Genomic DNA, 14,594 nt, shown 5'->3' on the forward strand with positions numbered 1-14,594 from the left:
TGTTTATTGTACTTATTTTTCATGTTTCAATGAGTACTACCACATCCCAAAGTATTCAACACTTTTTTTAATGCCCTGCATATTGTTATACACTTCACAAAATTTCATAAAAGTTACATACACTATGTGACCAAAAGTATCCAGACACCTGACTGAAACTGACTCACAAGTTTGTGGCCACTCCATCAGTAATACTGGAATTCAATATGGTGTAGGCCAACCCTTAGCCTTGATGGCAACTTCCTCTCTTGCAGGCATATGTTCAATCAGGTGCTGGAAGTTTTCTTGGAGAAAGGCAGCCCATTCTTCATGGAATGCTGCACTGAGGAGAGGTATCGATGTTGGTTGGTGAGGCCTGGCACAAAGTCGGCATTCCCAAACATCCCAAAGGTGTTCTATAGGATTCAGGTCAGGACTCTGTGCAGGCCAGTCCATTACAGGGATGTTATTGTCGTGTAACCACTCCACCACAGGTGCTTGATCATGTTGAAAGAAGCAATTGCCATCCCCGAATTGCTCTTCAACAGTGGGAAGCAAGAAAGTGCTTAAAATACCAATGTAGGCCTGTGCTGTGATAGTGCCATCGAAAACAACAAAGGGTGCAAGCCCCCTCCACAAAAAACATGACCACAACATAACACCACTGCTACTGAATTTTACTGTTGGCACTACACACGCTGGCATATGACGTTCACCGGGCATTCATCATACCCACACCCTGCCATTAGATCACCACATTGTGTACCGTGATTTGTCACTCCATACAATGTTTTTCCATGTTCATTCATCCAATGTTTACATTCCTTAGGTCGGTATTACACTATCAAATTTCTTTGTCAAAGATTTGATTAAAGATGCGATCAAATATTCGTCAAATATATTTGACAAAGAAGTTTGACGTGGCACTAAAAAGGGGTATTACACTGACATCATATTTTTTGTCAAAGTTCAAGCTGGCTGACAACAACAACTTGTTATTGAGTGCAGCAGTTGCATGTACCACAATTGCACTGTGTGCACATGCAGAAGAGAAGTGGGGGAGAAAAAGGAAACGTACCTGAGTGAAGCCATGGGTTTTACGGCGACACGATAAAAGCATTCAACAAAACTTGTTATGTGAGCTTATAGTGGAGGAAAAATGGTTCAAATGGATCTGAGTACTATGGGACTTAACATCTATGGTCATCAGTCCCCTAGAACTTAGAACTACTTAAACCTAACTAACCTAAGGACAGCACACAACACCCAGCCATCACGAGGCAGAGAAAATCCCTGACCCCGCCGGGAATCGAACCCGGGAACCCGGGCGTGGGAAGCAAGAACGCTACCGCACGACCACGAGATGCGGGCATAGTGGAGGACGTCAACTCGTACATCAATTACTTAAGAATGGATGAGCATACATTTCTGTATGTCCTCAGTGAAGTGTATCCCCATATCACAAAGCACAATACTCACTTAAGAACTGATATTTCTGCAGAAGACAGGCTCACTGTAGCACTCCGATTCCCAGCTACAGGAGAGGGTTAAGTTAGGTTAGGTCAGGTCAGGTCAGGTCAGGTCAGGTCAGGTCAGGTCTCCAATCTTCTTAATCTATTTTTGTATTCAGGGTGCCTCACATTGTAAAGTGCCTCATCAGCTTCATACATCTCTATTAATTTTGTAGTTGTCGGTACACACCAATTGTATTTACCAGCAATGTTTATAAAAACACTACAGATGACAGAATGCTGCTCCGATGCTAGCGCTCCATGTGGTAACATGCCACATTGCAGAGAACAGAAGACAAGCAACTTCTTTGATCAAATCTACTGCGAGGCCCTAGATTTGATCAAATATTTGACGACATTTGACAAAGTTCCCTATTACATCATCAAATTTCTTTGACAAAGATACTGGACAAAGAAATTTGATAGTGTAATACTGACCTTACACCAAGCGAGGCATTGTCTGGCATTTACCGACATGATTTGTGGCTTATGAGCAGCCACTCAACCGAGAAATTCAAGTTTTCTCATCTCCCGCCTAACTGTCTTAGTACTTGCAGTGGATCCCAATGCAGTTAGGAATTTCCTGTGTGGTGGTCTGGACATATGTCTGCCTATTACACATTATGACCCTCTTCAACTGTTGGTGGTCTCATCAGTCAACAGATGAGGTCAGCCTGTACACTTCTATGCTCTACATGCCCCTTCACATTTCCACTTCACTATCACACTGAAATGGTGGACCTACGTATGTTTAGGAGTGTGGAAATCTCGCATACAGACATATGACACATATGACACAAGTGACACCCAATCAACTGACCACGTTTGAAGTCCGTGAGGTCCGCGGAGCATCCCATTCTGCTCTCTCATAATGTCTAATGACTACTGAGGTCACTGATATGGAGTACCTGGTAGCAGGTGGTAGCACAATGCACCTAATATGAAAAAATATGTTTTTGGGGGTGTTCAGACATGTTTGATCACATAGTGTATTCTACTCAAACTGTTCGTCAAGGACCTCTTACTTTGTCTTCATCTAACATTTTGCCATGTGGAATCTTTGTAAAGTCACGTGTTCTTAACTGTTCCAAAAAGTTAAGCAAGAGCAACACCTCATAATTATACTCTCTTCTTTAAAATTAGAGACTCAAGTGCGTGGAAGGTCATCAGAGTCCCCAGAGGATAAGAAACATTGTTCTCAGGCACTATCTTGAACAAGTCTGGTGACAACACTGAAGTGTGTGAAGTTATCCATGAGGTCAGAAGATAGAGAATCAAATGTGTCTTAAATATAGTTGGGGTTTCACAGTTTTTAAACTTACACACTGAAAGGTGACCTCAAGGTGACATGAACTGCAGCAAAATGTGCTCATTCTTCTTTGAATAATAATTGATCAAAAAAGCTATAGGGTTCTCACTTGCACCTACACTGCTGCTGACAGTTTGATGTAACTCTCACCCCGCCCCCCCTTTTACTTCACAGTCATAAGTACTGATGAACCAGGGATATATACTTATGATCAATGAAATTAAGTGCTGTAGTAATCTTTGCAACAAATAACGCCATTATCACAATCACAACGCACCTCAGCTGCTACATCATCTTTATACTCCGATGAAATTGTATGTACAAATTTTTTCCATTGGTTCAACCAACCACTGAGCAGTTCAGCATTATAATAATGTGCATCTGATCTGTAAAACTCACCTGCTACAAAGAATTTTCTGTCAACGTGTAACAACCTATTGTCCCATACCCTGAGTACTCACTTGGCTTAACACTTCAAAATTATATTCTCCTTTTTAAAATGAAATTCAACTTTAAACTGTAGCTTATAAACTAAAATCAAATATCAAATGGAATCACAACTGTTACTGAGCACATAGCAGCTAGTTAGCCGTCTTCCAGCAGTGCTTCTAACAATGGAAAATTCACTGTAATCACTGTTAAAAAAGATGAGATATCATGACAATGGCAGTAGAGATTTGGGTGTGATTTCCCACACTAAAACACAGATCAGTCGAAGGTTGAGGTGCAAAAAGAATGTAAAATACCCCTAAATGAAGCAGCTACAAATCTTTTCTCCCTACATAACAACAAATAAAATACACTTGTCCACATTTTAGCAACTACTGTTTTAGTAATTTCTGAGATATTAGTTGCTCCCTGAATAGCCACTTCAGTGTCACTGTACATGCAACAACTAATTTCAATCTGTACATATCAAGGAAACCTGTACAGTGGCAAAGTGAATTACAGGAAATTAATGGGATACAGCTGACCACTAGAACTGCAACATCAGAACATTAACATGATGACTGCCACAAGGCTGCTGGTGGCCATAGCAGAGCTTCACTCCTGACGGCTTGACCTGGCCCGGCAATGAAACATTCATCGTACGTATATGGCAGTCAATGTGTTAACAAAATTTTACTTACTGTGTGTATATAGCATAATATGAAGAATACATAATTAAATTTGTACATGATTTGGGGGTATACAGAGTGAAAACTTTTATATGCAAAGTAACAACCTCTGGCAGCAAAAACGGCTCTAACCTGCCTAGGCATCAGATCGAACTGAGCTTGTATGAGAGGTAGAGGAACACCATTCTATGCTGCTTCAACTCCTTGTTACTATTCATCAATCATAGTAGCTGGCAAGTGAATGTGAGTCAGACTCTTGGTCACTTATGATCAGGTTTTCAGTGAGAGAGAGATATGGATAAAATGCTGGCCAGGACAATAGTTGAACACCGTACGTGTTCAGTCACGTCAAGACAGTATGGAAAACATGTCAACTTGCATTTTCTTCTTGAGAGATCATGCCATGGAGGCCTCGAAGATAACCACCAACCTTAAAAAATCAAAATTGTAGTGTGAACAAGATGTGGTAGTGTAGTGTATCCTACAAAACTTCATATTATGTTTGGCTCTATGACAACGATAATCTGGCAATGTCAGTTCTCCTTGAAAGCCTCTACATATGAAGAACTAGGAGTCTTCTGTAAAGTTGGCATGGAGCCATTCCTGTAACTAGTATTGTCACTGGGTGCACCACTTTTGGCATACGTCTCTCTGCTGTCATGTCGAGGGAAGCCACAAAAAATGGTTGCCATACTGACAGTCCGTGCACTCCAGATGTTGTTGACTATATTGTGTAGATACTCGTCTTGCCGCACACAACCCAATTTCCTGACACAAAATTATGTGATGTGGCTGTAAACTCTGCATGATCAAGCAAACAATGTGTGTCCTCTTAAGCACTCGTCGCAAACAGCATTGTGCATGGAATATGAATTCCATATTCGTGTGACAAATGCAGGATCCTGACGAATGTGGGCAGTGGTATCATAGAAAATAAACCACAGTTTTGACAGACCATGGCCCTGCCACAGTTGAATAATAACACACGGTACATGGTTTTCCTTCTTATATGACACATAACAACATCTTACAAACAACGAACATTTAAATGTCATTGCTGAATGAGAAACATACTATGTAATATTTCCTTATGCACACCAAGTAGAACACTATCTGTCAGATGCATCTGGAAAATCTACACACTTATGTTCATGTGTCATCATGTTTGAGACCCTTAATTTAACCGAAATTCACTATGCTACAGGTCAGTATTAAACTGTACTTCTGGTAATATAAATACCTCAAGTTTGTGGATCAGAGCTTTGTTGTAGTTTCATTAGGACAGAGTGTCAGAAATTGAATTTTGTTGAAGTTTCATACAGTGGAGACAGTAGGGGTGAGAGAGGAATTGAATTTTATTTTATTTCAGAGTATAATTTCAGAAAAACAATCTTACACAAAAGGTTGTTTGACGCCATCTAACCAGCATAATACTTGGTAATGTTAGTTGCACTGGATAAGATGACATGGGAAACTTGCCTGTGAACTGAAGTAGTAAAATAATTATGAGAAATGAAGGCTCAGATGAGACAAAGTTTTGTGTAATGAATCAGGATGCAAACATATGTTCACCACAAATGGACAGACTGTAGGAGGAAATGTGATGTTTGTGAAAAGGAAGAAAACTGTCAAAATGCATGTGAGTTTATTCTGGGTGCAACAAGAGCACAAGCATATACTAGTTGCCAGTAAGCTGTTTCACTGTTTGATATGCTCCACATATATTTTTTAATACAGAGCACATAACAGTGATCACGTGCTTCGAAACCAAGCACACAGTCAAATTGTGATGTAATAATTGTCCCAATAACTTAAAGTCTTTACACCCAGGATCAATTCACCAAAGCCAATTCCCGTGAAATTCCACATGCTGTTTCAATACAATGTTAAAAAACCCAAAGAATAGTATAATAGCCATGACTCTTAAGTTTTGTTGTGCAGCTAATAACAAAAACAACACTATCAACAAGCCATTAACTTGCCATGTATGCAACTGGAACTGTGATAAAGTAAAAAATAACATGACTATGACCATAATCTCCTAAGGTAGAATAAGACTCATCTGTAACATCAAATGTACTAGAGTAGTGAGCACATAATACATCATGTGGTGGGATGTGTGGAACAGCAGAACAGAGTAGCACATAACCAACTAGACAACAACATTTAAAGACTGGCACAGTTTGTTGTGTAAACATAGTGAGCAAGTTGAACATTTAGCTGGATTTCACATTACTGCATACATGGTGATGGTTAATTTGCCTTTTTTTAAAAACACACACACACACACACACACACACACACACACACACACACACACACACACACACACTTGTGCTCTGGAAAACAAGATTTGCGCTATCATGTTTTTGTTCTCACACTGACTGTTCACTGCCTCTATAACATAGCAATTGTTTGTACACTAGGAATATTTTTAACAGAAATAAGGAAGCGTCCGATCCCGCCCGTCTGCTTTGACCCATGATGTCACAAATATGGCGGAAACGACCATAAACCACGATTCCAATATGGCGCATATAAAGTAGTTTCATACACATTATGAGGACAAAAATACATCAAAAAACAAACAACACACGTTCCACAAAAAGCCTAATGACACTAACGGGACAAGCGCGGGAAATAGGGGGTTTTTGGGTGGGGACAAAGTAAATATAAACAAATGTAGACACCCACCCCCATACAAAACCACGCAAAACGACGAAAAAAACCTACGTCACAAAACTCCCAAATACCACTAAACACAATATCATCTGGAATCGAACACTTCCCTTGACCTATATAGCTCAACAGCAGCTCCCGATCCCATAAATTGGGATCGAACACTTCCTTTGACCTATATAGCTCAACAGCAGCTCCTCATAAATTGGGATCGAACACTTCCCTTGACCTATATAGCTCAAAAACATCTCCAGATGCCAACATTCACAGCCACACATTGGGGTCAAACACTTCCCTTGACCTGTTATCCTTACGACATCTCCACATACAGCCGTCCCTGGTCCGAGATGCCGGAACTTTCAGTAAGCCTCATTTCTTCACGACATAATGAACACTTCACAACTTCATCCAAAAATCCGAATAGTTGAAGAAATTTTATTAGAGACAACGCACTGTCCCCCATCATAGCCAACAACCAAAAACTGTTACCCTGTCAGTCATATCCACACCTACCAAAGACATAAAAAAAGCAATTTACCAAAATTCACACACGACACCACACTCGCAAACTAAACCAAAAACATCACCTAACACACCACCAGAGAGCACCACCGATCGCATCAAAACGACACCTACAAACACGCCACTCTCACAAACTAAATTCCGTGCCGTCTTGACGTCACAAACCACAACAGCCTTACGTCACGGGTCAAAACCGACGGGTGGGATCGGACGCTTCGGTCGACCCTTTTTAACTGATGATTTGTCATGACAATAATGAATCTGTTAGTGTCTTTTACGGTAATTATTTTGATGGATAATTTTGTGCAGAATAAATATGGATAGTCTGCTCACTAAGCCACACAGCAGATGGTGGTGTGGAAGTCTGTAACCCTATGGTCTAAATGCATTTCTAACCACACAAAGACTGACAGTAAAATGACAATATGAATTTGAAGCACTTGACTGGCACACAATCCAGATCCCAGTCGGAGATTTAGATGCACTTGGGCCTAACGTAAAAACAGCTGTGCTTCGCATTATCCATGTATCTCACTAAACTCTTCAGGTTCTGGCAGGACTGAACACTGCACAACAGAACAGGGAGGAAATTCAGGTGAAATTAAAAATATTGTCATCATATTAAAACAAAGTCAGACAGACTAGTAAAGTGTGTTTTAAAATTAAACAAAAATACTGCATTAAATTCGTATAGGCATCAACATGTTCACATTCTGATGAATACGTGGAAGATCTATAACAAATTACAGACGTATAAATGATAAGACAATTCGATTAAAAGTTGATAATGACTACAGAGATTCTTTAGTGAGAAACCTTGATTCTGATAGTCAAAATGACAGGTGGTTGTACTACTACTACTACTGCTAAAATAGAAAATTCTATTGAGAAAGTAATTAAGAGCACAAAGATGTATGAAGGATCGTCAGGGCTTAACTCTAGAATCTGCAGTCTCCATGACTACCAAGAGAAATGCTTAAGAGACTAATACGCCTAGCTTTCAGAACAATGTATTCTTTCTTCTGAGCAGAATGAGGGATTTGTTAGATGAGATGAAGAGTGGAGAAGGGAATCAGTTCATTCAGACCCTAGATTTCCTTCCTAGAGAAGGAACAATTTTCTGAAAACTTGGCACATTGTTTTTTGTTTAACGTATTTCTACCGCGAGGGAAATACGGAAGCGTACGATCCCGCCCGTCTGCTTTGACCCATGATGTCACAAATATGGCGGAAACGGCCATAAGCCATGATTCCAATATGGTGCATATAAAGTCGGTACGTACACATGATGAGGACGAAAATACATCGAAAAACAAACACACACACTTTCCACAAAAACCCTAATGACACTAACGGGACAAGCGCGGGAAATGGGGTGTTTTTAGGTGGGGGGGCAAACTAAATACAAACAAATTTAGACACCCACCCCCATACAAAACCACACTAAACGACGAAAAAACCGACATCACCAAACTCCCCAAATACCACTAAACACAATATCTTCTGGAATCGGACATTTCCTTGATCTATATAGCTCAACACCTCCCAATCCCATAAATTAGGATCAAACACTTCCCTTGGCCTATATAGCTCAAAAACATCTCCCGATACCAATATCAACATACACAAACGAAAACCCTGAACATACCACCAGAGAGCACAACAAACCACAACACGACAACATCAAACACGCCAGACAAACCACACTCCGCGCCGTTATGACGTCACACACGACAACACCCTAACGTCACGGGTCAAAGCCAACGCGTGGGATCGGACGCTTCTGTCGACCCCCGCCAGTGCTGGGAGTTGGCAACATTTCAGTCTCCCTGTGATTTTAAAAAAAGGTCAGACTGTAAAATTTGCAAAGGAGGACATAGTTGTCCTAACACACACTTCCTAAGAAAAGCAAACAGAAAATTGAATTTGCAGGAACTGAATGTAATTAAAAATAAAACTGTTATAGTACGAAAGTTCTGGTAGAATGAATATACCTAGAGTAAAGGAGACCACTCACTGTAAGGCAGAAGCGTTGAGTAGAAATTTTGGTGTGTGTGTGTGTGTGTGTGTGTGTGTGTGTCAATGATTCTGCGAGCGGTCACTTTTACTCCAAAAGTATGTTCACAAAAATAAAACTGACTACATCCAGCAAATAATACAAAAATCACACAGGATGCAAAGGTCCTAAACCACATTTGAATTGCAAGTGATAATGGACTCTTAAGGTATAAAGTAGAAACAGATAAAAAGCAAAAATGAAAGAGGCTCATCACACAGGAAGTCAGATATGTAGACTATGATAATTTATCTATGAACAAAAAGCTTGTAGAACTAAGGTTGAAATTAACAATAGCTTCAACACCTCAAAATACAAAAATATCCAGACAGCCAAAACAGGCAATTAAGCCTACTTCACAAATGTATTAATGAAGATGGAAAAATATGTTTCATTTATAAAGAAGGCAAACAAAAAGAAACCTTCACAAAGAATAAGACAATTTTTAAAGGACAAGAGTTATAAGCATATGCCTATAATAACAGAAAAATTCTTGAGTATGCTAAACTAAAATATTTGGGACTGTATCCTGTAAGATGGAAGAAGGAAATGGAAATTTTGTAAGATAGAAACTGAAAAAAAGAAAGGAAGATTAGGGTTTAACAGCCTGCCGGCAAGGAGGTCACTAGAAACGGAGCACAAGGTCAAGGATGGAGGAGAAAATTGGTCCTTACCTTTCAAAGGAATCTTCCCAGCATTGACAGGGTGCAATTTAGGAAAATCATGGAAAACGTAATATGGATTATGGTGGGGAAGATATGAACCTCCAAAAAGAGAGTCCAGTGTGCTAACCAAGAGACAACTGAAAACAAAGAGCGTGAAGAAAACAAAGTGACATTGGGCAGATACCAAAGTTGGCATGCCAGATAGCAAAGTACAACAGGCAACAGAGAGAAACCTGCACAAATATTTGACAATTTCTTTTGTGTTTTTCATAATTAATGACAGGAAGTAGAAAAACAGCTGATAATGTACACAATGACAGTCTGGAAGTAATGAAATATGAAGGAAAACCTGTGGCTAACTTTCCAATAGTAAATTCTAGTTTCTCACTAAACTATCATCATAACTAAAGGAAACTATGAGAAGTTTATGTGCTCTTCTATACAATTTTCTAATACTTCTGCCTAGGTCTGAGATATGTTATGCTCCTTCCCCTGGTATGTTTCATAATTGAATGTGTATGTAACATGCAACAAACAGATCTAATACATAATATGTTCATCAATGTGCCTGGTGATTTTAGTTATTTATAAAGAAAACAGTATTAAACCTGAAGCAAATCTTGGAAAGAACAGATACTGTTGTAAATTACAATTATGTGAGCCACTTGCAAAATAAGGTTTGAATCTATGGATAATTATGTACAAAGCTATTGAAGCTGTGAGTGAGTGCTGGGAACAACGAATATAGATTTTGGCCACCAGATCACTTAGCACCACAACCAAGATTTCAGGAGAGATAACCACTACACACTATCAAATATGCCATTTTGGTTTGCTATTTTTCAAATATTATTATAAGGATTGTGTATGGATAAAATAATATATGATGGGGCAAGAAGTAGCTTCAAATGTCTCTGCATTTCACAAATGAAAGATCACTTTCTTGATGTGGCATCTTGAGTTGAGAAATTATTATATACACAGCACTTTATCAAAGCTCATACCATTTCTTTACTGCTTTTGCAACATACACACAAAAAGAACAGAGCGGCCTACTCTATATGTGTGTTGCTATTTCTGTATTTATGAGTGTCAGCAATCAGTACAATATGGTAAATTTCCAATAAGCATAGACAACTGATACGAACGGAGAACTTGGAATATTAATACAATAAAGCGAAACTGCGCACCATGGAACTTCTGCGGTACTAACTCAACACGAGCCAGATTTCCGGAGTCGAAATTCGATAAAAATGTAAATCCTCCACATTCGACGTCCATGGCATATGGTTAAACAGTAAGTTTAAATTTGGATCTTGCTTCATTTCTGTAAGAGAGAGAAAAAACGATAACGTTTAATTAAGTAAAGAATTTAAACATTTTCGCTTTCAAATACGAGGGAAATGTAGATAAACAACTCAAGCGCAACAAAGTGCATTCAGCTAAGTGAAAATCTTACACATAAAACAAGGTTTCTTTTCCTTCAGGAGGTGTCACCATCATACAAGTAAACAATACATTATTCCAGCAAGTGATCACAATGCTAACGTGTTGGCTAGTCACTCATAACAGCTTTCAGAATTTCTCCACAAAAAATAAAACACGAATACACACAATCGGTTACTTTTGACGACTTATTTCTGTAGCCAGATGTATTCCTTTTTAAAATAAATAGTATCAAAATTTCGATACACAAGCCCACGGACCATACCCAATCCCATCCTATCCTATACAATCAAAACATAACACGCCATATTCCATGTAGTTGTTTTCTGTTATAGAGCGATTTGCGATAGTATCGAATTACGATTATTTACTACTGCAATTGTAATACTCGCTGTGACCAGAGGAAATGATAGCTTCTTAAAAATTAAATACATACACTTAATTTGAGGATGAAACTTACTGCTCTATTTACTGCCTTAATAGACTCCAAACTCATTAACGTTTACTACGAAATACAGTATCAGATTTACATACAATTAATAGCATACACCCCGTTTACAATATCTTTCTTTTTTTTTAAATTGCGATATGTCGCATGACAGAAAGCAATTCTCTGCATTTTCCATGTCAGTATGAAATTAAAGACATCTACTACTTTACCGCTGTGTCATTACCGTTAACTTTTTACCCTCGGAGTTGCAGGAACAAATGGGAAATCCCCTGACGTTCGATTGTATTCATTTATTTATTTTTAGTTTTGTAATTCCTTGACCGAAGCCCCGAGTGAGGTGGCGCAGTGGTTAGCACACTGGACTCGCATTCGGGAGGACGACGGTTCAATCCCGTCTCCGGCCATCCTGATTTAGGTTTTCCGTGATTTCCCTAAATCCTTTCAGGCAAATGCCGGGATGGTTCCTTTGAAAGGGCACGGCCGATTTCCTTCCCCGTCCTTCCCTAACCCGAGCTTGCGCTCCGTCTCTAATGACCTCGTTGTCGATGGGACGTTAAACACTAATCTCCTCCTCCTCCTTGACCGAAGTATATCGCTATGATGTATTAGTCGACTACAATCTTGTAATAAGGTTTACTCCAGGGTAGGAGTGGGCGAGTGGTTCTCTGCTGGAGGTTGACGTTGGAGTGGAAGAAGAAGGCAGCCATTAGATGACAGGACACGTAACTGATGAACACAAACTGACGTGGTTCAGCACATCTGAAGTAGACAGGCTGCACATGACGGGAGATGATCCTCAGGCCCCAGCACTCAAGTACGAGCGTGGCTATGCAGGCGTCTGCCGTTGATGGTAGCGGTGGCCGAACTATCGCATCGTACTGGCAGATGGCGGCTGGCGGCTGCAGGGTGGCGGTATAGCAGTGGGGTGACGTTCCTGTGCCTCGGGGTGGACATTAGGGCAGCAGTCGTTGGTTCGCGCCCCAGTAGAGACAGTGTCATAGAAGCAGTGATAACCGACATGAGCCATGTGCCATTGGATGGCCTAGCTGCGACGACTTGCTGACATGCTAGTCCTGGTGATTTAAATCCACTTTTCAAGGGCTGACAGTTGAGAAAAGCCCCCTGTATCGACACCGCACAGAAAAGTCTGGAGTGGGGTCAATGGCCTGGTGTGGCATAATCAGCATGTCGGTCGATCACGCGGCAGGAGTCTGCATGGCATCCCTCATGCACAAGCATCGGCTGCAGAAGCCCTGCCTGCTGACGTTGCTGAGTTCGCAGGGCATTGAACGGTGGATTGAGGCCTGGTTTCAGTTTCTGGGCTGCAGTCCTGACAGTTGGTGTTTGAACCATTACATTTCTTCCATTCTTAGATTAGTCTTGTCCATTGGATTCGTATTTTGTTGGTCTGACTGTAACAGAGACACTTTCACACCTATCAGTGTTTCTTAATTGTTTGAATAAGAATTTGGCGTGACCTCCTTCTGATTATATTTTATACTAAATACAGTATCTCATTCTTACACTACTTGAGCACTGACTTTCTGCAGCCCTCTTTGCTTTTGTCGCTTTTTTTCCCTTTCACAACTTCTTATTGTTCATTGTGGTTGACTTACTTCTTCCCAAGCACCAGCATGACTATCATGGATCGGCAGGTTCAGTGAAAGTAAGAATAGGATTTGGGCAATTCTATGTCTGAGATGGCAGTACACAATACATATTATGCTCGAAATTACACAAACAGCACATGTATTAGGCCCTATGTTTATGAGTTGGTTGTGTCATTCATTTTGTTATACCCCAGGATAGTATCCTCGGCTGACACTAAAAATTCGTCGAAGTTCTACCTTGGCAGCCCCTGAAAGCTGAACCGTCTTTGTCAATGACCAGTAGACTGCCAGCTAGGGGGGAATGCTGAACAAGTTGCTGCACACACGAAAGCTAGAAAACTACTGCAGCACCGGAGGACAACCAAGTGCCCAAGTCTGCAAATGAAGCATAATGACATCTTGGAAGCCAAAAGATACTGTTATGCTAGTGACAAAGCAGAGAGCCGTAAGCAAGGTTAGGTACAACACAACAGAAAATATTCAGCTGCCAAACCAGCAGAAAAGATTTATCTGGAAGATGAAGTTATGAAAGTCAGAAGTGTGTGTGTGTGTGTGTGTGTGTGTGTGTGTGTGTGTGTGTGTGTGTGTGTGTGTGTGTGTGTGTGTGTGGTTTGAGTCACTAGAAGAGCTAACACTGAGGGAAAACCAGAACACATGATGTCATTGCCATCCCCACCACCAGAGAGCCCACAGGAAGCGCCAACATAAATACTTCACCCTTCTTTACAAATGTCTGACTGCTGAGTGCTGACTGCCAACTGCCCAGTGCATATCTCAGCCCCTGTGTCAGTTGCAGCTATCCAGTGAGAGAGGAGGCTATGGAGGTCGACCCTCGGCCTGCCTAGCTGTCTTTGATTTCCTACGGAATCACGAGTCCCACTGGAAGGATGCTGCTGCTGACTGCTGTACTGCCAACTTCTGAGGCAATGCTGATGGGGTGCAGAGGCCGTCACCACTCTGAAGATCTGCTGGCGGCTTGACCCACATGACCTGGACACTGTCTGTCACCCGCCTTCGAGAGGGAGGGCCACTTCTGCTGCTCATTCCACTCCTGCAGCAGACACCAATGCTGCTCGCTCCTGTCTCCTAAACAGGAGCTGTGAGTCAACCCCTGCAAGCCAGCGAGTACTTTAGGTGGACCTGGAGACGTCAATCCTGAGTGCAAATTTTCGGGGTTAGCGAGAGCACTTTGGAGACCGTTACATAGAGCTAGAGGCCGCCGGCGTCCGAGTGTCAATGACTGGTCCG

The 14,594-nt window shown here is 40.9% G+C and overlaps 1 protein-coding gene across 1 annotated transcript in view; it reads right to left on the reverse strand.

The window, feature by feature from the left end:
- Positions 1 to 11,625, reverse strand: part of LOC124712723 (cytosolic carboxypeptidase-like protein 5) — a 179,641-nt gene extending 168,016 nt beyond the window's left edge. Inside the window, exons 1-2 of the mRNA XM_047242893.1 lie at positions 11,299 to 11,625; positions 11,030 to 11,166 (exon numbers count right to left, since the gene is read on the reverse strand). Of these exons, the coding sequence (XP_047098849.1) occupies positions 11,030 to 11,120 (91 nt within the window). The 5' untranslated portion in view covers positions 11,121 to 11,166; positions 11,299 to 11,625. The remainder of the gene's footprint in view (positions 1 to 11,029; positions 11,167 to 11,298) is intronic.
- Between the last annotated feature and the right edge of the window lie 2,969 nt (positions 11,626 to 14,594).

This window comes from Schistocerca piceifrons, chromosome 1, assembly GCF_021461385.2.
Source record: "Schistocerca piceifrons isolate TAMUIC-IGC-003096 chromosome 1, iqSchPice1.1, whole genome shotgun sequence".
Classification (NCBI taxonomy): Eukaryota; Metazoa; Arthropoda; class Insecta; order Orthoptera; family Acrididae; genus Schistocerca; species Schistocerca piceifrons.